The sequence below is a fragment of the Oncorhynchus tshawytscha genome, linkage group LG02 (genome assembly GCF_018296145.1).
Source record: "Oncorhynchus tshawytscha isolate Ot180627B linkage group LG02, Otsh_v2.0, whole genome shotgun sequence".
Taxonomy (NCBI): domain Eukaryota; kingdom Metazoa; phylum Chordata; class Actinopteri; order Salmoniformes; family Salmonidae; genus Oncorhynchus; species Oncorhynchus tshawytscha.
This window is the reverse complement of record NC_056430.1, coordinates 32991966-33018224: the sequence shown is the minus strand read 5'-3', so window position 1 is coordinate 33018224 and position 26259 is coordinate 32991966. Positions and strand designations below refer to the sequence as shown.

Genomic DNA, 26259 nt, shown 5'->3' with positions numbered 1-26259 from the left:
AAGCATGTAATGTGGTTGTCTAAAATCTTATCTGATGGGACACATCGGGCGAGGGCTTCTTTGGCAACTCAGGAAGAGCAGGAATCTTGAACGAGAGGAGAAGCTACAGGTAAAAAAACATGACATTTAATTGTGAGTCAAACACTGGAAGTGGTTCTTAAAATAGAGGAGGCCATTTTTGGTGTGTGTGGCATCCGAGGAGGCTGGTGGGTAGCGGAACTTGGCGTAAGTCTTGTCACTCTCTGATTGGCTGACCCAGGGAAGCTTGATCTTGGTGGCGTGATTGACGATGACATCATCACAGGATCCCACGTGAAGCGAGCCAAGGCCATCAATGAAAAACTCTGAAAAGAACCAATGGGTCAGAGCAAAAGGAAAGAGGTTTGTTTTTATGCTGAGGGCACTTCAGGTATCACACAATTTATATGAACAAATGCAACTCACCAACATGAGAAGAAGCAATTTTGTTCCCTCCTTGACCTTTTGGATAACTGTTAATGACTATTAAGACTGCAAAAATGGGTTTTGTGGTTTTGTGCCCAAGTATCCAAATGTTCTCTTCCATTTGGATTTGAAGTACTGTTACTTATACGACCTTCTTCCAAATGTAGATGGTGCAGCTCAGGGGTTAAATTGGGAATTCAGAGGTGGAGGAGCCCTATTTGGAGGGGTTAGGATGAGGGTTGAACCAGTGCTGAACACAAGGTTAGGGTTATGTCAGGATTAGTGTTAAGGTTATGGCTAGGGTTGAACCAGGTTGTAGACATGAAGCTAGGATTAGGGCTGGGGCTAGTACTTTTATCCTACTTTCTATCCTATTCCTCTTTGGACCAGTAAGGTGCAGGAGCCCAGCTCCAGGTAGCTCAATTTAACCACAGGTGCAGCTGATGTTATGGACAGGTACACCCTGTGTGGTGCTGTGTTTTGGGGCCATACTCACCCAGGTGGGCCACTCTGGCCAGGCGGGGGTCGAAGCCCACCTGCTGGACCTTGTCTGTGCGGGCCAGGAAGAAGTTGATGACCCCGTCAGTGACCACACAGTTTGGGAAGCCCTGTATGATGTGGTGGAAGGCCCTCCGCATGTGCAGGCAGTCGCCCTCCTCCTCCTCCCCTTGCTCAATGGAGATGGTCTGCCTGTAGGTGGCAGTGTAGCCTGTGGCCTCCCGCACTGCACCACCCACCTAAAACACACACACAATGCATTAACTGATCCTGACACACACATACATACCAACTTTTCACAAATACTGTGTAGTGTGTACAATGAATAAACAAACATTAGGGATACTTCCAATAGTCTGAAAGTGATATTGAGTGCCTGCTGCAGTGATTAGATATACAAGGAAACCGATGGAAACCTTTGGACCCGTTGGATCACTTCATTCCAAAGGACACAATAAACAAACAAAACTAAAATAAGAACCAGAAAACTGAGAAATATCTGCCTCTTATGTTTTTCTGGCTGTGCTTTTGTGGGCCGAAGAAAGAACTCATTAAAAGTATACACCAGACCAGCTGCTGACATGTGTAACCCATAGACTTCCCGCTCAAGAGCTGGAGTCCCCGTCTGTGGCACACAAGTGGTCTATTCTATTCCCCCAGCCCATAGTAAGGTATCAGAGTTGGATTCGGGCTCCAAACAAAACCCCCTTCATTCAGCATTATGTGGATGTCCGATTTCGGGGCTTTTGTGTTTACTTAGTTAACTTTTTACTTTTGTTCATGCATAATATTGCTGTGGTGTGCATGTGCTACAAAGCAAGAATATGCCTGTGAAGAATAGAGGGAGATGGAGAGTGTGTTGTCAAAATTGCTTGCATCTCAAATCAAATCAAATGTTATTGGTCACATACATGTGTTTTGCAGATGTTATTGTGGGTGTAGCTAAATGCTTGTGCTTCTAGTTCCAACAGTGCAGTACTATCTAACAAGCAATATCTAACAGTTTCCCAACATATACCCAAAATACACGTAACTCTAAGTAAGGAATGGATTATGAATATATATATATATATATATATATATATATATATATATATATATATATATATATATATATATATATCAGAGCGTCATTGGACTAAGATAAAGTATTGCATAGTATAGAGTACAGTATACACATATGAGATGAGTAATGCAAGATACAGAGAGATTATTAAAGTGGCTAGTGTCTGGGTTTGTTTTCTTTTGTAACTGGAGAACAAGGCCGGGATTCAATCTTCTCGCTTGTAGCTTTTAAAGGAAAAGCTACTGTGTTTCGAGAGACAGGATGTGGCTAGTTAGGTCATCAACATCAGAGGGGAACGCCGCTTCCTCATTTTCCTAATTTGTCATCTTCACAAGACAGCTACTATAGGAGTTTATTTTAATACTCTTTTCATGATGTACTGTAAACCCAAATAATTTTAAAACGTTAATTGAACTCATGATGTAAGTTGTGTCTGTCTGCCAAACGACTGGAGTGCTGATTGTGTTCCCTCATAGTACCCAAGACGGAATGTGCTGAATCGAGTAGGAGCTGTTTTTGGCTCTGCAGAGTAGCTCCCAGTGAGTCCAGAGAATGCTCCTGAACTGGCCTTGACTGTTGCACAGAAAGTGTTGAATTATGTCTTAGTAAAATATCTCACAGACACCACTATCTAATTTTTTTTTTAAAAGAGTATAACTATTTTGATCATTCATAGTCACGGGAAATAAGGATGCCAAAGGTGCTGCAGCACCCCCAGAAAAATCATAATAAAATACAATTTTTTTAAAAAGTAGTTTTTCTTCCCTAGAAGTCGTACACTGGGCCTTTACTAGTACTGTATTAGCAGACTGATATAGCCTTCTGTAGCATGGGATTTTCTTCCTCTCCAGTTTATGGAACACTTCACATGAAGAGTGACTTGTGGATTAAAATGTTCATTATGATACACTCACACACAGTGATTTTAACATACAACTATATTGTGTGTGTTCATTTTATACAGTAATTATTATTCAACATGTCCTTATTCGGGATTTGAACTCACAACCACCACGTCGGTGTCAGTAACTGATTTCACCTATATTCCTACCGTTTGGACTATAAAGTACATCTCAGCTTTGTTAATAATAAACTCAAGAAAAAAAATATTTATCATAGTGATTCAGGTGTAACATTAAAGCAGATTAATATGCACCACCAACATTATACAGCTACACAGAAAACCCTCAAATTGAGGAATTAAATAAATGTAATCAATGATGAGACAATAGTCAGAACTGAGAATAACTGACAGTTCGCACAAACGCATATATTTGACCATGCCCGAAAAATATGCTAATGCACCCCTCCAGTACATTACCCCCACCTATAATTTAAAGCGCAGTGATGATCGTACTTTATATTCAAAATATTAGGTAAAAAAATGTCCCATTATACCTACAAGGTACCGAACTGTACATATGTGTACCTGTGAAGTGCATCTCTGACCTTTTTGTATCCCAGAGAACACTAGTGTACTCTAACCATAACATGTATGAACCTGGTGGCACTGCAGAAAAATTTATGCACTCCCAACCAATATGTTTAATCCCCAAAGAATGAATGTATGCTCTACAATGTATGTTTAATCCCCAAAGAATGAATGTATGCTCTACAATGTATGTTTAATCCCCAAAGAATGAATGTATGCTCTACAATGTATGTTTAATCCCCAAAGAATGAATGATGCTCTACAATGTATGTTTAATCCCCAAAGAATGAATGTATGCTCTACAATGTATGTTTAATCCCCAAAGAATGAATGTATGCTCTACAATGTATGTTTAATCCCCAAAGAATGAATGTATGCTCTACAATGTATGTTTAATCCCCAAAGAATGAATGTATGCTCTACAATGTATGTTTAATCCCCAAAGAATGAATGTATGTTCTACAATGTAAAGTGTCCTTGAGCACTGCTAGTTTTACGTTACTGTTATGTTGGTTGTGATAATTGGACAATTATTTACTTGATTCTGGGAGGCTTTCAACAAAGTGCAGAAATTCATTCTTGCCAATAAGTCTGTGGCCTATAACTCTTTCATGCTGACAGATCTGGCAGTGTAGCTGCAGTGTAACATGACCCTGTTGTTGTCACGGTACAAAATTATACAATACTTTACAGTAAATTAAATCAAAATACAGCAGCATACTGTAATTTCATAGAAATAACACCATGTTTTCATATACATTTACTTTGTTTTTACTGCAACATTGGGCAAAGTGCAGTGTAATTTTAGCAATAAATACACAGTGCCTTGGGAAACTATTCAGACCCCTTGACTTTTTCCACATTTTGTTACAGCCTTATTTCTAAAATTGATTAAACAGTTTTTGCCCCCCCTAATCAATCTACACACAATACCCCATAATGTCAAAGCAAAAATAGATGTTGAAATTTTAGCAAATTTATTACAAATAAAATTGAAATATCACATTCACATAAATATTCAGACTCTTCACTAAGTACTTTGTTGAAGTGCCTTTGGCAGCGATTACAGCATCGAGTCTTCTTGGGTATGACACTTGGCACACCTGTATTTGGGGAGTTTGGATGTGGAGCATTGCTGCACAGCTATTTTCAGGTCTCTCCAAAGAAATTTGATCGCGTTCAAGTCCTGGCTCTGGCTGGGCCAACCGAGGACATTCCGAGACTTGTCCCGAAGCCACTCTTGCGTTGTCTTAGATGAGTGCTTAGGGTCGTTGTCCGGTTGGAAGGTGAACCTTCACCCCAGTCTGAGGTCCTGAGCACAGGTTTTCATCAAGGAGCTCTCCTTTGCTGAGGATTTGTTATTTAATTTAATCAATTTTATAATGTGGAACAATTCAAGGGCTCTGAATACTTTCGATTATATCCACATAATTGGTGGCGCAACAGGAACTTATGGTAGCTAGCAACCAAGCAGTTGTGAGTTCAAATCCCACGTGAGATTGAGTCCCAAGTAATCAACATACAGCATCATACTGTCCTTTCACATTAACACCTTCATTTAGTTGTAAAAATACAGTGTCCTGGTATCACATGTTGAAATTTTGCCTCCCCATGTTGTCACATTTATTTCACACAAGATTGTGTTTTCACATGTGATCACATGTTGTCATGTGTACAGTCGTGGCCAAAGGTTTTGAGAATGACACAAATATTAATTTTCACAAAGTCTGCTGCCTCAGTTTGTATGATTGCAATTTGCATATACTCCAGAATGTTATGAAGAGTGATCAGATGAATTGCAATTAATTGCAAAGTCCCTCTTTGCCATGCAAATGAACTGAATCCCCCCAAAAACATTTCCACTGCATTCAGCCCTGCCACAAAAGGACCAGCTGACATCATGTCAGTGATTCTCTCGTTAACACAGGTGTGAGTGTTGACGAGGACAAGGCTGGAGATCACTCTGTCATGCTGATTGAGTTCAAATAACAGACTGGAAGCTTCAAAAGGAGGGTGGTGCTTGGAATCATTGTTCTTCCTCTGTCAACCATGGTTACCTGCAAGGAAACATGTGCCGTCATCATTGCTTTGCACAAAAAGGGCTTCACAGGCAAGGATATTGCTGCCAGTAAGATTCCACCTAAATCAACCATTTATCGGATCATCAAGAACTTCAAGGAGAGCGGTTGAATTGTTGGGCGCCCAAGAAAGTCCAGGAAGCGCCAGGACCGTCTCCTAAAGTTGATTCAACTGCAGGAATGGTGCACCACCAGTACAGAGCTTGCTCAGGAATGGCAGCAGGCAGGTGTGAGTGCATCTGCACGTACAGTGAGGCGAATGATTTTGGAGGATGGCCTGGTGTCAAGAAGGGCAGCAAAGAAGCAATTCTTTCCAGGAAAAACATCAGGGACAGACTGATATTCTGCAAAAGGTACTGGGATCGGACTGCTGAGGACTGGGGTAAAGTAATTTTCTCTAATGAATCCCCTTTCCGATTGTTTGGGGCATCCGGATAAAAGCTTGTCCAGGGAGAAGACAAGGTGAGCGCCACCATCAGTCCTGTGTCATTCCAACAGTAAAGCATCCTGAGACCATTCATGTGTGGGGTTGCATCTCAGCCAAGGGAGTGGGCTCACTCACAATATTGCCTAAGAACACAGCCATGAATAAAGAATGGTACTAACACATCCTCCGAGAGCAACTTCTCCCAACAATCCAGGAAAGGTTTGGTGACGAACAATGCCTTTTCCAGCATGATAGAGCACCTTGCCAAAAGGCAAAAGTGATAACTAAGTGGCTCGGGGAACAAAACATCGATACATTTTGGGTCCATGACCAGGAATCTCCCCAGACCTTAATCCCATTGAGAACTTGTGGTCAATCCTCAAGAGGCGGGTGAACAAACAAAAACCCACAAATTCTGACAAACTCCAATCATTGATTATGCAAGAATGGGCTGCCATCAGTCAGTTAATTGACAGCATGCCAGGGCGGATTGCAGAGGTCTTGAAAAAGAAGGGTCTACACTGCAAATATTGACTCTTTGCATCTTCATGTGATTGTTAATAAAAGCTTTTGACACTTATAAAATGCTTGTAATTATACTTCAGTATTCCATAGTACCAACTGACAAAAATATCTAAAGACACTGAGGCAGCAGACTGTGAAAATGTATATTTGTGTCATTCCCAAAACTTTTGGCCACGACTGTAGTTTCATGTTATCACATGTTACTTCACATGTTGCTTCACATGTTGTTATGTGATCAAATTAGATCACACAAGATCATGTGTTCATGTGAAATTCTTGTGTTTTTTACAGAAGGGTCAGCAAATTGTCACCACCAAAAAAACTCATCATAAAAGGAGGGTAGGATTGAACAGTCCCATGCTATATTAAAATCACTAGCAGCAATACAACACACCTGGGTTCAAACACTATTTGAAATGGTTTCACCTGTGCTTAATTGAGCTTACCTGTTGCAATGGAACCAACTGAAAAGTCTCAAAAGGGCAAACCCTTCTCTCTTCAGGCAGGCTAACACAAACGCTCAAAGTATTTGAAATATTTCAAATAGTATTTGAACCCAGGTCAGCAATACAGTATGGCATGGCCTGTGCCCCCTCACCAGATCCAGGGTGGTCTTCTCCAGTACATCCACTAGTTTCTCCAGCTTGGTGTTGGCCGTGAAGATGAAGTCATCATCCACCCACAACAGATATTTAGTGGTCACCTGGGAAACAGCTAGGTTCCGTCCTGCAAACCATCCCTAGTTGTTGAGGTAGAGAACAGGATGTGGGACAGAGGAAGCCAAAGCTGCGATAAGACAACTGAGGAAATCTTAGTCAACTATTATTTAAGCAAACAATGTTATTGCTAGACAAAAAACAATATGTGACAGGTACACTGGTTCCTATACATTAAAAAGAGGCAGCAATGTTTAAAAAAATACCTTTCCAAATGGCATGATGTAATGTTCGATGTAGGGGCCAGAGACAGTCTTGGGGTTTTCGCTGTCATCAGCTATTACTATGGTAACAGTGGGATAGTATCGTCGCACGCTGTCGATGAGATCTTGGAGCTTGTCATAGCGCAGGAAAGTTTTGGTTGCTATCGTAACAAGGGCACTGATGTTGTATTCTAGATTGGGAACAGAGAGAGACAAAGTTAGGGTCTTTGACATTACACGTTGATCTCCGATGGGATTTTGGTTATTTTTTAGTTAAGTGTTGTGCTGTTGTGAGATGCAGTCGACAGTTGTATTTGTCCACATACCCCCTTTGGGTCCTGTGTTGTAGAGTTTTGGAGTTACACGATGACGGATCTTGATGGTGAACATGGCTTGGTGTCCCTCGGTCTCAAACTGCACTGAAAGACATAGCGAGAGTATTTTCAACCTCATTACCACAAATATATTACAGACAGCATTTGGTGTAGGTCTTTGTTAATGGACACAACCCAGAAAGCAGTAGTACACCAGAAAGTCAGGTGTGTCTGGCCTCACCTGTGTCTGCTGTACTAGGGTGGAACAGTGTGTTGGTGTAGGAGACAAACTGTAACTGCCGGTTCAGGTTGGGCAGCAGGCTGCTCATCAGGGTCATGTGCATCTCCCCGTCACCTTTGACCTTTACCCCCTCAACTTCCGCTGCCACATTTAACACTCCCAGGGTGGAGGTGAAGTTGACCTAAGAAGGAAAATAATTAAGAGGGAGACAGGGAACAAAGAAGATAAAGCAATAAGGAAATATGCCGTTTTTTACTTGACAAAGACCAGACAGATGAAATAGTACTGGAAATAATAACTCAAACCAGAAATTCTGTCTACTTACTGTGTACAGCTCTCTGGGAAGGTCCTGTAAGGCAAGCCCTGAAAACATTTGACATATATTTACTGGCATATTTGATGAAGCTGCTGGATGTTCATCCAATCCAAATACACTGCATCAACTGTCAGCTGGAGTAAACACTTTCTCTGTTGTGCAACAAAATCCTATTCTCTGTCTTCCAGAACAGCAGGTTATCAAGGTAGTAATAATGGTAATGGTAGAAATAGGAGTTGTAATAATAGTACATGTTAGATGGTTGGAACACCTATTGTCTGCCTCTTTAAAAGACTGAGTTTTACCTCCCTGTAAGAATACCCTGATAAAGGTCATTTGAGACCGATACGTTGGTGAATAAGATCTATTCAATTGTTGTAAGCATCGAGATTACTTGTACATGAGTTTTTTTAAATGATGTATTGTTGTAAGAGGACAGTCTTTCCCTGAATTTGTTGCTTCATCTAACTACACTTCACTTTCTGTGCTTCCCATATTATACCAGGTTTCCTTGACAATTAAGGTTTTAAATATCAAGGAACCTTCCCGTTTATATCAAGGTAAAACTAAACTAATCCCTGTTATAAATCAGACCTGGGATGAGTATGGTTTTGAGGGGCCGTACTTCCACCCCCTGTGTTGGGTACTGCAGAGGATTGTTGGCCTCGGCCACAATGAGCATATCTACAGGAGTCTGAGACCTGGAGGGGGACAAATACACATCAGGTGAATAATCAGTATTCACATCTATTACAGCTAGAATGAAGCTTCATGAACTCTATTAGGCTATTTCTTTCAAATATGGGGTAATGTTGACATCATATCCTTCAAATGACCTACAGCAACTTTAACCTAAGAATGTACAAGCTTGGAAATGAATCACATGAAAGGACAGACACAGTATCTTCCACTAGTGTAAGGAATAACTGAGATGATATATGGGATGTCCTTTCAGTTCTGTGCTGGTATACAGTTCTGTGCTCTCACCTCATCTGGAAGCCCTGGTACTCCTTGGCCCTCCGTCTTTTCATCTCCTCCAGCTCAGAGGCATCAAAAGCAGTGTGCAGGGGGTGGGCCGACACCCGTGGGAACAGCAGCTGGGCAAAGGGCAGGTTCACGCCACCACTCTCACCCTCACACACGCACCCGTTACGTGCCAACAGACTGGAGAGAGATGAAAGGGACAATAGGACTCCATCAATTAAATGACAATGAAAATGACAATGAAATACAATATCGGAATTATTTCAAAGGCCTTATTTCAAACTGACCCTGCAACACTCTCCTTCAGGCGATAGGGGATGTTGGTTGATCTTTGGTCCGGTTCTGGGAGCCTCTCCTCCAGGTGCCTCTCTACTATAGGCCCTGGTCTCTGGCGGACATCCACTGTGGTGTAGGCCCTGGTGGGCCAAGAATGGAGGAGGGCAACCACCAACACCACTGATGCCACAATGGCCAACAACACTGTCTTCCTCAGGGAACGCATCCTAAAAACTGGCAAAGCACACAAGGACAAACAGGAACGTGCTGCGGTCACCACTTGCTTTGGTGGTGAACTTCCAACAGTATGTGACCATATCTGAGGTGACAAGATTAGCCTAATTGCTGGATGAATTGAATGCTGCCATGATTCGGTTATCTTCAGATACAGCAAATGGCAGCTGAGAGTATCACATGACATCTGATTTAACATTCTAAACAATTTTGTATTTGTTACACACCCATTGCAGGAAAAGAGAGAGCTGGTATCATACCCTATTGCCTGTATCCACTCAGAGAGAAGATGTCTCCTGTAGGCCATGGCATTCCCCAAAATCCCATAATGAACAGGTAAGGACTTTCCCCATCTGCAAAGCAATAACAAATCAGTTATGTTTTTTCAGCAGTATAACGGAAGTAACTTCTCAGGACATTGTATTATAAATGGCCCAGTGAACAATATTAACATTGGTGAAAATAAAAACAATAGATTTAGATGGGAGGAAACTGCAACATCAAAGGTAAGGATGTTTAGCAGATATGATGGCCTTTCATAGTGATAAAGAGCTGTTAACACAACCGTCATCAATACCATTCAGCTAACACAGGAGAGATGCTGAGCAACATCTACAGCAGGGGGAAAGATAAGGCTCTACACAGGAGAGATGCTGAGCAACATCTACAGCAGGGGGAAAGAAAAGGCTCTACACAGGAGAGATGCTGAGCAACATCTACAGCAGGGGGAAAGAAAAGGCTCTACACAGGAGAGATGCTGAGCAACATCTACAGCAGGGGGAAAGAAAAGGCTCTACAGAGGAGAGATGCTGAGCAACATCTACAGCAGGGGGAAAGATAAGGCTCTATACAGGAGAGATGCTGAGCAACATCTACAGCAGGGGGAAAGATAAGGCTCTACACTGGAGAGATGCTGAGCAACATCTACAGCAGGGGGGAAAGATAAGGCTCTACACCGGAGAGATGCTGAGCAACATCTACAGCAGGGGGGAAAGATAAGGCTCTACACAAGAGAGATAACACTTTCCAGGTTGGTGATAGTTTTTATGATAATTCTTAGAGTGTTCAGATAATCAAACAATTCTAATGACTCAGTTTTAAAAACAGAAATGAAAGATCACTCTGGGTCATACGTAGGTCGATACATTACCTACTTCCTTTGAAGAATGCATCTACTGTAGCGATATCCCACTTCTGACACCAGTGCAGTGAATTCAGGGGTCGCTGCGACTGACACTGAAGCACCGACTGATGATGAAATATACAAGCCTCATTGATTTGGCTCATATGAGGCTTGGATGTCATAATCGTCTGTCAGACTATCATGTCTCTGTGGCAGTGAATTATATTACTAAGATTTTAGTATTTTTATTCATGAGATATGAACAGTTTATTTCTAAAATGATATAGCCACCAATTCCTCACGTTTTTTTCACCAGAAATGATTGCCTGTGTGTACCTTCACGTGTGTGTAAAATAGTACTATTCTCCAAATTTTAATTTATAGATTTTTAGGTGTGTATTAAAATGTTATTTTTTTGCAAAATATTACATATCCATTGTTTAGCTGGAATGGAATGTTTGTATATTGTATATTCGACTGTGATATTTGGTTCTCACCTAGCCATTTTAAGATGACTCACTAACTAAGTCGCTCTGGATAAGAACGTCTACTAAATGACTAAAATGTCAAATATAAATGTTGACATATATATATATATATATATGCATTTCAGTGCTTGACTAATAATGTTCTGTACTTTGTGTTATTTCACATTTCATGTGGACCCAGGAAGAGTAGCTGATGCTTTTGCAGAGGCAAATTAGGATCCTAAAAAAATAGTACTTTATCAAATAACAAAAAGCTTTTAAATCATGTTCAGATAACAGAATGTTGCTCTAATGTAGAATGTCATTCATTGAGCGTTACATACGGCTTCATAAAAATCAAGTGCTATTTTCATGTAAAAATGTCATGGATTGCCTTTTGCTTCATTGTTTGTGTGTTTGTTGGTAACCCACTCTTTAATGATATGCACACCATTAGAGTGTGGCTTTAAGGAAGAGTACCTTGCACATCCATCCAAACAAAGGACATGCAAATAATCATACTTTGTGGTACCTTGACTGGTCTAAATGATTTACAGAAGGGCTGTAAAGGAAGTAGCCTGACCCCTTGCCATTAGGCTTAGGCTTGTTTTGTTTTTTTATACATTCTTCACAAAGCTCGATAAAAAAGTTATATAGTCTATGAAATTAAAAACAGAAGTCCATACCGGTTTTTAACGTTCAATGTAGACAAATAAGTCAGGGGCATTTTATTGACACTATGAATATTTCTACTTTAGGAAAGGCACAACAATGTTTCCAATGGAAACAAATGATGTCATATACAGTAACCAGCCAGGCAGTCAGCCAGTCATTCATTTCGGTGATCATTATCACAGAGCACACAGATTTCCCTTTAGACTATAGCTGTACCGATTCATTTGGTTGGAGTGTGTGTATAGAAGTGAGGGAGAGTGAATGTGTGTACACAGGGGGTATCGAGAGTATGTGTACACAGGGGGTAGCGAGAGTATGTGTACACAGGGGGTAGCGAGAGTGTGTAAAGGGGGTAGGGAGAGGACATAGCTCCGCCTTATCTCAGTTCACTGGTCACGATGGCAACACCCACCCGTAGCACGCGCTCCAGCAGGTGTATCTCACTGATCATCCCTAAAGCAAACACCTCATTTGGCCGCCTTTCATTCTAGTTCTCTGCTGCCTGTGACTGGAACGAATTGCAAAAAAAATAACAAATACATTTTTTTTTTTTTTTTTAATCGCTGAAGTTGGAGACTTTTATCTCCCTCACCAACTTCAAACATCTGCTATCTGAGCAGTTAACCGATCGCTGCAGCTGTACATAGTCTATCGGTAAATAGCCCACCCAATTTTACCTACCTCATCCCCATACTGTTTATATTTATTTACTTTTCTGCTTTTTTAAAATTTATTTTTTCTGCTCTTTTGCACACCAAAACCTGTACATGACCATCTGATCATTTATCACTCCAGTGTTAATCTGCAAAATTTTAATTATTCACCTACCTCCTCATGCCTTTTGCACACAATGTATATAGACTCTTTTTTTCTACTGTGTTATTGACTTGTTAATTGTTTACTCCACATGTAACTCTGTGTTGTCTGTTCAGACTGCTATGCGTTTATCTTGGCCAGGTCGCAGTTGCAAATGAGAACTTGTTCTCAACTAGCCTACCTGGTTAAATAAAGGTGAAATAAAAAAAGAAAAGAAAAGATCACCATCACATCCCAGCCCCAAACCGCAGGTGAGGAGTTGAGAGTTTTTCCTGCTCCAAGTATACCTCTGGAAAGAGGTGGGACAGCACCTTGAATCCTCTCTACACCACACTATTAGAAAAAAAGGTTCAAAAATAGTTATTTGGCTGTCCCATAAGCAAACCCTTTTTGGTTCCAGGGAAAACCCTTTTTGGTTCCAGTTGGAACCCTTTTTGATTTTGGGTTCCATGTAGGACCCTTTCCACAAAAGGAACCAAAAAGGTTTCTTCAGAGGGTTCTCCTATGGGGCCAGCCGGAGAACCCTTTTGGGTTCTAGATATCTCCTTTTTTTCTAAGTGCATGATGATATGATGACATGGAACAGTCAATAATGTGGGAGCTCCATCAGCTGTCAGGTTCTTATTGTTCCTGTGGGAATGGTATGGCCGGTGGGACTGAGCAGGGACGCCCATCCTGCCTTTAGTGTGGTCAGTAGGAAGAGATCAATATAGGGAAAAGGCCATTACATTTTAGTCATCTAGCAGATGCTCTCATCCAGAGTGACTTACAGGAGCATGTAGGGTTAAGTGCCTTGCTGAAGGGTACAGACAGATTTTTCACCTAGTCGGCTTGGGAATTCAAACCAGCGACTTTTCGGTTACTGGCCCAACGCTCTTAGGGGCAGATTCCGACCCGAGTTAAGCGTGCGTAAATGGAACGTAATTCCCTTTTTATGTCCCTTTTCCCCTATGCGTATTCTGACCTTGAACTTAAGCATGTGAAGAGCATGCTATTCACCCGCTATTAATTTGGGTGGAGATCAAATAGATGAAGGTGTGGCGGAGGTGTGTCTACAGATACACGATTTCTGACCTTGACTGAATTCCCTAATAATGCCACCACCTTTACGTGCAAGGAAACCATGAATAAGGTCTAACCAACCTACCGGTTCCAAGTGGAAAAAGCATCTACTTAATTTTCCCCCGATAGAAATAACACCATTCTCCATGCACTGTAATTTACAACTTGTTAAGAGCTATTGATCAGAGCTAGGTAAATTAGTCATCTGTTTTGATAAGGGAATCTGTTTTCACAAGGGAATTGTAAATATAAATGACACTTTATTTAAATCTATTTCACATTATAATTGCTGGAGACAAATGTGAAACCAGCCATATGACAGAAAACTGGAAAAGTCACCCATCAACTTTCCAACAGTAAGGTTTATGAAATGCTGTGCCATTATGCAGAATTGAACATCTATGGCCTTTTAACCTCTAAACCGGGACAGTTGTTGCTAACGTGCGCTAATGTGACTGGAATGACGTTGTATACAACTGCCAACTTTACGGGACATAGACATGTATTATATGGGAAGAAAGCTTAAATTCTTGTTAATCTAACTGCAGTGTCCAATTTAACAGTAGCTGTTAATATGAAAACAATATCATGCTATTGTTTGAGGAGAGTGCACAACAACAAAAAACTTTTAGGCAACTGGTTTGATACATTCACCTCTGAAGGTAAATAATATACTTACATTCAGTAATCTTGCTCTGATTTGTCATCCTGAGGGTCCCAGAGATAAAATGTAGCATTTTGTTTGATAAAATACATTTTTATGTTCAAATGTAGGAACTAGGTTCTACAGTTTGACCCCACTGCTGTCACTGGCTTCCCACCCACCCCGCCCTGCCATTTAGATGTGTGAAAGTTAGTGTATAAGCTAATGAGCCATCATGTATGACATTCCTAGGAGTGTGTAAACTAAAAAATAAATATTACCACAGTATTTTTGTATGTTCTCTACAGTTATGTATCAATTGACCAATTCAGCACATTTGGGCAAACTCCTGGCAGACTTGACACAAAATATTGTGCAGTAACGTAATTCTTCACTGGATCAGTCTGAAACTTTGCATACACAGACACAAAATCTAAATGACACCCAGATTCCTATCTGAAAGTATGGCCTTTCTCTTGCATTTCAATGATGGAACAAAACATTTTTTGAAAACCATTGTTTTTTTGTTTGTATTATTTTTACCAGATCTAATGTGTTATATTTCCACAAACTTTAAAGTGTTTCCTTTCAAATGGTATCAAGAATACACATATCCTTGCTTCAGGTCCTAAGCTACAGGCAGTTAAATGACACCCAAATCTTAGGCGTAAATTGAAAAAGGGTACGATCCTTAAGAGAGATGTGCAGTCTTGAATATCTTAGTTATAGGCTACCACGACTTTCTCTGTCTCCTATTTCTATCATGTTAAATATTAGCCACTATCAGTATCAACCATAAGTAGGACTAAAAACCACACATATTCAACTGCCAATTTACTGTTAGTTTCCTTCCGTTGGTATAGCCTACATTATTATTCAATTTAATTACATTGTTTCGTTTCCCTTCATTTGCTTCCTCTGTAAATACTGTCACAGCCATGTGGTTGTTGCTGAGGATCATTAGTAACAGTTGATAATAAAACATTTGGGGGGAGATAATTAAATATTTCTGGAGCGGTGCGCAGACCAGGTCTTAACAGTTCGAACCCGACGCATGTCGCAGGTCTGGCCGTGTCATCACACAACTCCATGGTTAGTGCAGGCAATAGATGAGGGCGTTGCCTACTATTCTGTGGTGGAAAAAGTACCCAATTGTCATACTTGAGTAAAAGTATAGATACCTTAATAGAAAGTTACTCAAGTAAAAGTCACCCAGTAAAATACTGGAGTAAAAGTCTAAAAGTATTTGGTTCTAAATATCCTTAAGTATCCAGAGTAAATGTAATTGCTAAAATATACCTATGTATCAAAAGTAAAACTAAAAGTATCAATAATCTCAAATTCCTTCTATTAAAGCAAAGCAGGCGGCACCATTTAAAAAAAAAAAGTATAGTTAGCCAGGAGCACATTCAGACATAATTTACAAAAGTCACATTCGTGTTTAGTGAGTCCACCAGATCAGAGGCAGAAGGGATGACCATATGTTGTCTTGATAAGTGCGTGATTTGGACCATTTTCTATGTCCTGCTAAGCATTCAAAATGTAACGAGTACTTTTGGGTGTCAGGCAAAATGTATGGAGTAAAAAGTACATTATTTTCTTTAGGAATGTAGTGAAGTAAAGGTAAAAGTTGTAAAAACTATAAATAGTAAAGTGCAGATACCCCAAAACAACACCTAATGCAATATACTTAGGAAATGGAGTGAGACATTCAGAGGTATTGGGAGGGTTTTAGTGAGACACCGCTGTGTTCAGTCACGGGTCTAATATTGAGAGGAGAGGGAGGACTGAGGACTGTGTCCTAACCTGTCACGGAGGGGAAGGATTCTTTGTTTCAATTGTTGTAATACATTTTGCAGGGTCATTGGGATGGAATGGCAATCTGAAGAGTTTTGTAGTTTTATATATAGTAGACATGTTTGCTGTTTTTTCTGGAATATCTAGTTTACAATTATTTAGTTGGTAACTGGATAGTCATTTTATAGCTATCTTAAGTTACTTTTCTCCCCTTTTATCCATCAAACTGGTATTCACATCACCACAGATGGATTATGGCTAATTTAGTGATCATTTCCTGTAATCTGGGGGGTTCTAATGAGCCAAATAAGCGAATGAAATGTCTTGACTTATTACATAGGAATAAAGTTGAGATTGCTCTATTGGAAGAGACATCTTTTGGAGTGTGATGCCCATAGACGTCAAAACAAATACTACAAACTGGCAGCTGATTCCTGCTTCATATCTAAATCAAAAGGGGTGCTCATTCTACATAAACGCATTCTATACCTTACAATTGAAAAAAAGTGGAAATGATAAACAGATTTACTTACATATGTTCCACACTGTATGGAAGGGAAATAGCATTTGTATCTATTTATGCTCCTAACTCATATGACAAATATTTTCTCCCTTCTGTAGCCAGAAGCCTGCCCAATTTACCAGATTATATGCTTATTATTGGAGCTGACATGAATGTCATTATTGATTCTCAGATTGAGAAGGTCACGAGTGAATGCTTCCAATGCACTTAAACAATTTCTTAAATATATCTTAATCTTAATGACTGTTGGAGATGTCATAATCCCACAACTAAAGACAATATATGCTTTTCTGCTAGATTTAAGACTGATATTACAGGTAACATGGAATTTATAAAAACATTACCGGCCGTTCTATCTGAAAATAATCCATTTTTTTGTAAATTTAAAATCTTCCCAATGAAACAGTGTGCACTGAAATGGAGGTTTAATAATACGTTACAGAAATTAAGATGTCAGAAGATCAGTAAATTGTAAAATCATTGTAAAATGCTTGAAGACTTTCAAAAACAACTATTCAGACAGAGAAATTGAGCTAAAAACAAGTATACTTGAACTTAAATGACCTGTTGCGACATTGAGCAGAATTCATTATGCAGAGGGTGCGACAAAAATACTATTTTCAGGGGAGTAGGCCTAGCCACTTACTGGCGCTACAGCTTAAACAACATCAATACAGCTGATCTCATCCCCTACTAAGGAACTGATATCTGATCCTACAGAAATAAAACACAACTTTTAGAGCATATTATTCAGATTTATACGGTTCCTCACATAGCTTTGATACTTCTGCTAGTCAGCAGTTTCTGGAGAACCTTACGCTGCCCAAACTCTCAGGAAGAAACAGTTTTATTAGAGGAACATATCACTTTATCTGAACTGAAAGCTCCTGAACTCAATCTCAACTTTTGCGATGAGCTAGGACCAGTTATTCTTGAATTGCTTAACATTGCTATTGAAAAAGGACTAATCCACAGAGACATTAATACTGCTATTATATCCCTAATCCCTAAGAAAGGAAAATACCTCACAAATTGTGCAAATTTTCAGCCAATCAGTTTAATCGGAACAGAAAATAATCAGAACAATCATCCTTGAGATGTTTCTACAACTTGATTGGAGTCCACCTGTGGTAAATTCAATTGATTGGACATGATTTGGAAAGGCACGCAGTGCATGTCAGAGCAAAAACCAAGCCATGAGTTCGAAAAAATTGTCTGTAGATCTCCGAGACAGAATTGTGTCACGTGGCACACATCTGGGGAAGGATACCAAAACATTTCCAAGCATTGAAGGTCCCCAAGAACACAATAGCCTGAAGGAAGCCACTTTTCAGTAAAACACACATGACAGCCTGCTTGGAGATTGCCAAAGGGCACCTGAAGACTCTCAGACTATGAGAAACAATATCCTCTTATCAAGGCACAAGGCGAGACCCAAATGCAGACACAGGAGGCAGATGGTTGGAGTCTTACATTGTTTATTAATCCAAAGGAGTAGGCAAGAGAATGGTTGTGGACAGGCAAAAAAGTCAAAACTAGATCAGACTACAGAGTGGCGGACAGGCTCGTGGTCAAGGCAGGCAGAATGGTCAGGCAGGCGGGTACAAAGTCCAGAAACGGGCAAGGGTCAAAACCGGGAGGACTAGTAAAACGAGAATGCAAAAAGCAGGAGAATGGGGAAAACGCTGGTTGACTTGGAAACATACAAGACAAACAGAGAGACAGGAAACACAGGGATACATACACTGGGGAAAATAAGCGACACCTGGAGGTGGTGGAGACAATCACAAGGACAGGTGGAACAGGGCGTGACACCTCTAGTATGATAAAAAACAAGTTTCAACCATTTGGCCTGAAAGCCAAGCGTGACATCTGGAGGAAACCTGGCAACATCCCTACAGTATAGGTTGACCAGATGTCCCCGTTGTCCGGGGACAGTCCCTGTTTTTGGAGCTGGAGCTGTCCCCGGAAATGTCCACATTTTTAACTGCGCGTTAAAAACAGACAGCAAAGTGAAATATTTTACTTGGCAAGAAAGACCGGTCAGCAGAGCCTACCGGTTGATGTCTCAATCGCGTTGTGCTTGTTTTGTCCAGCAGAGGGGGCTGCTCGCTATAGCAGCTTCATTCACTCTTCTTCTTCTACTAACTACTTGCTCGCGATAGTTTTAGATAACTGCTGTGGAAAACTCAGCCAGAAGCTAGCAAGTGTCAGGTGAATCCACAACATCACCACAAACGTCTTTTCAAGCCAGGTAAGTTACAATCGTTTGAGATACTAGCTAGTGATGTTATAATGTCACAGTTTATTAAATAGATAGATGATCTGCTCTATAAGGTTTTAAATAGGTTATGCTAGCTAACGTTAGCTATGTAGACTAAGTTAGCTGGCTAAGTTAGCTAGCTACTGTTATAGCTAGGTTAAAAAACGTTCACATGTAAACATGCAGTGGACGGGCTATTTTGAAAATTTGATTGTATTAAATGAATGCACAATGAATTCTGAGAATATTTTTGTAGATTACAATTTTAATGCTTTGTCATTATAATAAGTAGTGTGGAAATATAGTTAGAAATGTTCATGGATAACATTAGCAGTGGAGAGGAAGGAGAGGAGGAAGACTGGATGGGAAGAAGAGTGAAGGAGACAGGAGGAGGAAAGGTAAAGATATGATTACAGAGCCAATTTATTATTCCAAACAATGTTTTTGAGATAGAATACAGAAATGAGGCAAGCAATGGGAATCTGTTAACCAAAGTATTTTATCTAATAGTATGCTATTTATTAATACAGATCGGAGAGGAAGGAGACGGAAAAATTAAGGGAGTAAAAAGAGTGAAGCTAGGAGGGTGTAGAAGAGTGTGGTGGAAAGGTGAAGAGAAGGAAAGGATGACGAGTGAAGAAAAGAGGAGGAGAAAGATTGGAGGAGAAAAAAAAGTTGAGAGTAAGAAGAGTGACACAAGGAGAGTGAAGAAGAGCAGACAGAGGAGATACAATGACTCTTTCCAAGAAACAGAAATACCAAATTTGGAGGACTGAATAGGCTGGGAAGGGTCAATGTCCATACCAAAGTTAAAAATGCTCTGCAGCGGGAGGTGGTTGGCTTAGGTTGTCCTGTGGTTGGCTTAGGTTGTCCTGTGGTTGGCTTAGGTTGTCCTGTGGTTGGCTTAGGTTGTCCTGTGGTTGGCTTAGGTTGTCATAACACGGCCAGAACAGCTTTGGATATGATGTTGAGTACCTGATAACAAAGATATTTGGAATATGTTAATATTTTCACCGTCAGAGTAGAAAGACTGAAGGGCTTTTGTGAGTTTGTTGGCCAGTAGTACCATAACATTTTAGGACACAGCAATGTTCACTGGATGTCCATGCTCCCTGCTCTAGAAAGAGTGCTGAAAATGTATGTGCCATTGAAATCCTTTTTTATTTCTGAAGACAAATGCCCTGTTGTCCTGTGAACAATGTTCGAAGATCCACTGACTGAACTTTGGCTGGCCTTTGTCCATGGAAACTTGACCGTATTCAGTGACACGATCAAGATGCTTGGAGACCAGGACCACTGTGCTGTGGAGTCCGCTGCAATTCTGAGAAACGTTGAGGCAAAATTGACTGCAAAATTGACTGATGACAACTTCATTCCAGTTTTGGTCAGAGGACTTCTGAGAGAGCTGGAAAATGGAGCCAAGTCTAAAGACAGCTTTCTCAAAACATCCCAATCATTCTTCACTATGGCTGTGAACTACTTGCAAGCATGGGGAAAGCACACAGATAATCTAAAAGATTTACATCGTCTCCTTTTAAAAAGGCAACTTCTGCATGAAGGCAGCAGGCACTGTGTAACGAGGTTACTGGCCTGCAAGAGTTCCTAAAGGGGGGATCGCTTGAAGAATGGAAAACATCTGAGACAGCGCTCAGTCAGAGATAGGGCATGGTGGTTACTGGCCTGCAAGAGTTCCTAAAGGGGGATCGCTTGAAGAATGGAAAACATCTGAGACACCGCTCAGTCAGAGATGGAGCACGGTGGTTACCGACTTCAAATAGAATGACATCCCACACACTAACCTGGCTAGATTAGCGTCTGGAAGTAATTCACCAGTCGAGAGTGTTCTCCCAAATGAATGTTCTATGGACAGCAGCATGAAATAGGTTTACTGTTCCTACCATCAAGGCCATGCTTATTGTGAAGACAAACTTCAACCTCCCCTGCCAGGAGTTCATGGAGAAACTGGCCAAAGACAGAGCAATCCTGAAGAAAATACATTCTTCTGAGAAATATACAGATTAGGTTGGTATAAGTATATTATGTAATTACCAATCTCATCAGCATCTTATTTCTTTATTATGTTGTTAAGTATTTTACACATACTATTGTCTGTTTTTTCAATTTTGCTCATGTTCTCTTCTACACTTATACTACCCAGACTACCAGGACCACTGAATGGCTTTTCATATTGGACAGTTCTGTCTTGTCGGTGTGTTTCTGTAATATAGTTGTTTTCTCTATCAGTGTGCCTGTTAGATTAAATACATGAAACCGGAATTGTCACCCTTTTTTATTTGATAGATAATAACATTGGATATTTTAATTATATATTGACCGCCGAACTGGAAATGTCCCTGGTTTTCATTTCAGAAATCTGGTCACCTTACTACAGTAGGCTGTCATTGTATATAAGAATGTGTTCTTAACTGACTTGCCTAGTTAACTGACACAATGGAGATATGAGAACGGCAAGAAATACTCAATTGACTGAATGATTAAGCCTTAACGTAGCACAAACATGAAGAACTAACTGGAAAAATAATTGTGGTAATAGTGATTGCTGACTTCTCTAGCTATGCATTTGTTGGCATAGCAACATGAGACAAGTGAGCTAGCCAGCTACCACCAGACAAAGTTATCACACAAACGTTGTAAACGTAACTTAGTTGTAAAATACAATGAGTTTATAGAAGCTATATAAACTTTCAACAACATTGGTTATACTGAACACTACTGAAGAGATAATCAGTTAGCCAACTAACAGTTATGATGATGACTTAGCTAGCTGCTAACGTTACTGTCCCAATCACCCAGCTAGCCCAAAAGCTAGTTCACTAGCTAGCTAGCTTGCTGGTGCTCCATTGTTGAAGTTCATAATGATCACAAGTAATTCAATCAAATGTTCCTCAAAACTCCTTGAAGTTGTGGCTAAATCCTCTTGACCAGTTCACGTATTCCCCGGTGCTTGCATGGCCCCGTTGTTGAGTATTCCTCTAAACAGGACCAGCGGTGTGGTGCTCACTGCGGTGCTCGTGGTTGTCCTCTCCCGGTGATGCCACAAACTCCTCGGCGTCTTGTGCTGTGGTGAATGACAGGCACTCTGTCCTGTTTGTGGGCCGTAGCGTTACTGGATAGACGAGGAGTGACTGGATGCCCTTAGTCTGAGTTTGTTCCAGACCTCGTTGAAGGTTTTGCGGCATTGGGAGGTGTGCGTGCAGTAGTCAGGGAAAAAAAACGCAGTACCTTACCGACGTAAGGTAGAGCTCGTCATCAAGCTCGAGACCCTGGGTCTCGACCCCGCCCTGTGCAACTGGGTACTGGACTTCCTGACGGGCCGCCCCCAGGTGGTGAGGGTAGGCAACAACATCTCCTCCCCGCTGATCCTCAACACTGGGGCCCCACAAGGGTGCGTTCTGAGCCCTCTCCTGTACTCCCTGTTCACCCACGACTGCGTGGCCACGCACGCCTCCAACTCAATCATCAAGTTTGCGGACGACACAACAGTGGTAGGCTTGATTACCAACAACGACGAGACGGCCTACAGGGAGGAGGTGAGGGCCCTCGGAGTGTGGTGTCAGGAAAATAACCTCACACTCAACGTCAACAAAACTAATGATTGTGGACTTCAGGAAACAGCAGAGGGAACACCCCCCCATTCACATCGATGGAACAGTAGTGGAGAGGGTAGCAAGTTAAGTTCCTCGGCATACACATCACAGACAAAATGAATTGGTCCACTCACACAGACAGCATCGTGAAGAAGGCGCAGCAGCGCCTCTTCAACCTCAGGAGGCTGAAGAAATTCGGCTTGTCACCAAAAGCACTCACAAACTTCTACAGATGCACAATCGAGAGCATCCTGGCGGGCTGTATCACCGCCTGGTATGGCAACTGCACCGCCCTCAACCGTAAGGCTCTCCAGAGGGTAGTGAGGTCTGCACAACGCATCACCGGGGGCAAACTACCTGCCCTCCAGGACACCTACACCACCCGATGCTACAGGAAGGCCATAAAGATCATCAAGGACATCAACCACCCGAGCCACTGCCTGTTCACCCCGCTGTCATCCAGAAGGCGAGGTCAGTACAGGTGCATCAAAGTTGGGACCGAGAGACTGAAAAACAGCTTCTATCTCAAGGCCATCAGACTGTTAAACAGCCACCACTAACATTGAGTGGCTGCTGCCAACACACTGTCAATGACACTGACTCTACTCCAGCCACTTTAATAATGGGAATTGATGGGAAATGATGTAAATATATCACTAGCCACTTTAAACAATGCTACCTTATATAATGTTACTTACCCTACATTATTCATCTCATATGCATACGTATATACTGTACTCTATATCATCGACTGCATCCTTATGTAATACATGTATCACTAGCCACTTTAACTATGCCACTTGGTTTACATACTCATCTCATATGTATATACTGTACTCGATATCATCTACTGTATCTTGCCTATGCTGCTCTGTACCATCACTCATTCATATATCCTTATGTACATATTCTTTATCCCCTTACACTGTATAAGACAGTAGTTTTTTGGAATTGTTAGTTAGATTACTTGTTCGTTATTACTGCATTGTCGGAACTAGAAGCACAAGCATTTCGCTATACTCGCATTAACATCTGCTAACCATGTGTATGTGACAAATAAAATTTGATTTGATTTGATTTGATTTGCCGTGGTGAATGTGCTCTGCTGCTCTGACTCCTTGTAGAATGGCTTGGCAGTCGTTGTACCGGAAGACCTTGAAGATCAGCGTCCTCTGTCTGTCTGAATCATTACTAGTTCCAGGTCCCGAGTAGATGCGCTGGGCTCTTTCTCTCTCAACCTTGTTGAAATCTCATCTCGGACAACATTAGCATTTTAGCAACTTTGCATATACTTACTACTATTTAGCTGCTTTGCAATTATTTAGCATGTCAGCTAAACCTTCCCCAAATCCTTTAACCTAACTCATAACCCTAACCTTAACCTAACTCATAACCATAACATTAATCCCCAACCCCTAGCCTAGCTAACGTTAGCCACAACAAATTGGAATTTGTAACATATCATACGTTTTGCAAATTCATACCATAGTGTACGAATTGTAATTTGTGACATATTATACAAAATGGATGATGGACATACCAAAATTAATACATATACAAAATATAACATGCCATTTGAAACATAATATTATTCTAATTGGAGTGTCCTAGATTTTGATTTGACAAAGTTTTGATTTTGATTTTCCAACTCTTTTTGCATATAACCTAATGCTTGTAAACCTATCCAAATCAACCCGGTTTCCATAAGGGATGGACATTTTACTCAAGACAAAGGTTTTAGTCCCCTAAAGGTTCATGCACGTCACCTGGGTTGGGTGCTAATTATTTTTCTAACTTACAGACACATCCAATTACCAATGATTTTCACCATGACAGCAAGGACAACCCCTGAGAGCAGTGTGTGTGTTTTGCATAATGCCTACTCAGAGGTGGAGTGGTTGTTCTGCTTTGCTTAGCTGCCTAGTTCTACTGGTTATTGGGGATGGAAATGAGGTATCTCAGAATTGTTTATCTCCATGTCTGGACTGGACTGCTGGAGTATATAGCCTAGTGTTGTAGGCCTATGTGTGCTTTTAAGAGAGAGGAGAGGACGAACAGGTGCATTTAATTTACTTAGTTTAGCTAATTATGCAAGCATGGTGATTTATAAGAACATATGCATTATTAGGGTGTGGCTATAGTGGAGACACAAACTTTCTTGCAAACGGTCTTATGTAGAGTAGGCCTATTGTGTAATGCTGTATGATATGTTGGCTATAGTGAAATGTAGGCCACTCACAGGCGGTTGGTGGCACCTTAATTGGGGAGCGCAGGCACGCAGGCTCGTGGTAATGGCTGGAGCAGAATTGGTGGAATGGTATCAAATAAATCAAACTCATGATTTCCATGTGTCTGATGCAATTCCATTTGCTCCGTTCCGGGCATTATTATGATCCGTTCTCCCCTCAGCAGCCTCCTGTGCAGCCATTATCAAGACAGACATGGTCTCAAATCACTGATGCAGAAGACGTGCTCTGCATATTGACTATGATTATGATTATCAGCATGGGAATCCTCTCAATATTCCAAGGTTCTTAAAAACACGTTTACAGTTTATAGGCTAGCGCAAGAACAGGACCGCTACCTGAAAAACAGTATATGGGCTATACAGAATCAAACGGGGATGAAACAAAATGTAGGAAGGTGGGTTGACTACCTGTATCCATGCCGGTGCCATGTCTAGCACCATCTGTGTTCCTCCCTACTAAATTACGGGATGCTTATTTTACCTTCAATCATCGACAACATCTTATCCTTGCGCTCCGATATTCTTCCAACGCCACAGCCCAAATGAGGAAAAACGCATTTATGGTGTCGTTCAGATCTAATCATAATGTGGAGCAATTTCAGGCCAACGCACGTCAATGGCCAGTATTGAGATATAATATGATTTGATTCAGCCTTTCTCTCACAGGCCTCTCAGCTAACCGGGTGGTGACTGCACATACTGTAGACAAATACAGGTCTGATTAGACTGCTTGTCTATTAGGCTTTAATGGATATTTCCCCACTACAAATAAAATATTGCTGCAATTGCGCTCGTAATAGTCGCCAACGCCTCTTATGATATTAAAGCTATAATTAGGATAGAGATTATAACACGCATAAATGCTTTGAAAGGTACGCAATTTCATGATTGTCTCGTTAAAACGTTTTAATTAAAAGGACACACTGAAAAAGACGAAATGAAACGTTCATCTTACCTTAACATCTCTAGTAATCAGATTGGCCTTCTCTTGAAATAGCCATCAATATGCTCATAATGCATGCATAAAATATTTGTGTAAAAAATCTACTTACATTCCATTTATTTGAATTTGGCAGTCACATTGTTTTAATTCCAATAGATTATATACTTCGTCCCAGCAGCTGTGTACCTGCACCTCGCCTCTGCGTTTTCCCGACAAGACTCGTTGATTAAAAGGACGCGAGAGGGATATACCACGAGCCCACAATTGGAATCGCAGCAGAATGGAGGTAAAGCTTCGATCACACCGACAGTATTTTGCATTGCAATGGCATTCATTT

The 26259-nt window shown here is 40.9% G+C and overlaps 1 protein-coding gene across 2 annotated transcripts; it reads right to left on the bottom strand.

Annotated features, from left to right (window-relative positions):
• Positions 1-104: 104 nt before the first annotated feature.
• Positions 105-26259, bottom strand: b4galnt1b (beta-1,4-N-acetyl-galactosaminyl transferase 1b). 2 transcript variants are annotated; one of them, XM_024377950.2, is made up of 13 exons: positions 26032-26259; positions 19928-20098; positions 10015-10107; positions 9532-9754; positions 9248-9424; positions 8855-8961; positions 8270-8307; positions 7945-8125; positions 7716-7808; positions 7393-7580; positions 7069-7209; positions 941-1181; positions 105-344 (listed from the first exon to the last, which is right to left on the bottom strand). In XM_024377950.2, exons 4-13 carry the CDS (start codon positions 9744-9746, stop codon positions 127-129), a joined length of 1599 nt encoding a protein of 532 aa, XP_024233718.1. In that variant the 5' UTR covers positions 9747-9754; positions 10015-10107; positions 19928-20098; positions 26032-26259; the 3' UTR covers positions 105-126. The 2 variants fall into 2 exon arrangements, with proteins under 2 accessions (XP_024233718.1, XP_024233709.1); XM_024377941.2 differs by lacking the exon at positions 19928-20098.

Excerpts from the sequence above, each read along its gene's own strand:
- b4galnt1b (XM_024377950.2), bottom strand. The coding sequence starts at position 9,746 with ATGCGTTCCCTGAGGAAGACAGTGTTGTTGGCCATTGTGGCATCAGTG. Across the intron at positions 8,962-9,247 it reads TACCAGGGCTTCCAGATGAG|GTCTCAGACTCCTGTAGATA; the intron begins GTGAGAGCACAG and ends GTCCCCCTCCAG. Across the intron at positions 8,308-8,854 it reads CAAAACCATACTCATCCCAG|GGCTTGCCTTACAGGACCTT; the intron begins GTCTGATTTATA and ends AAATGTTTTCAG.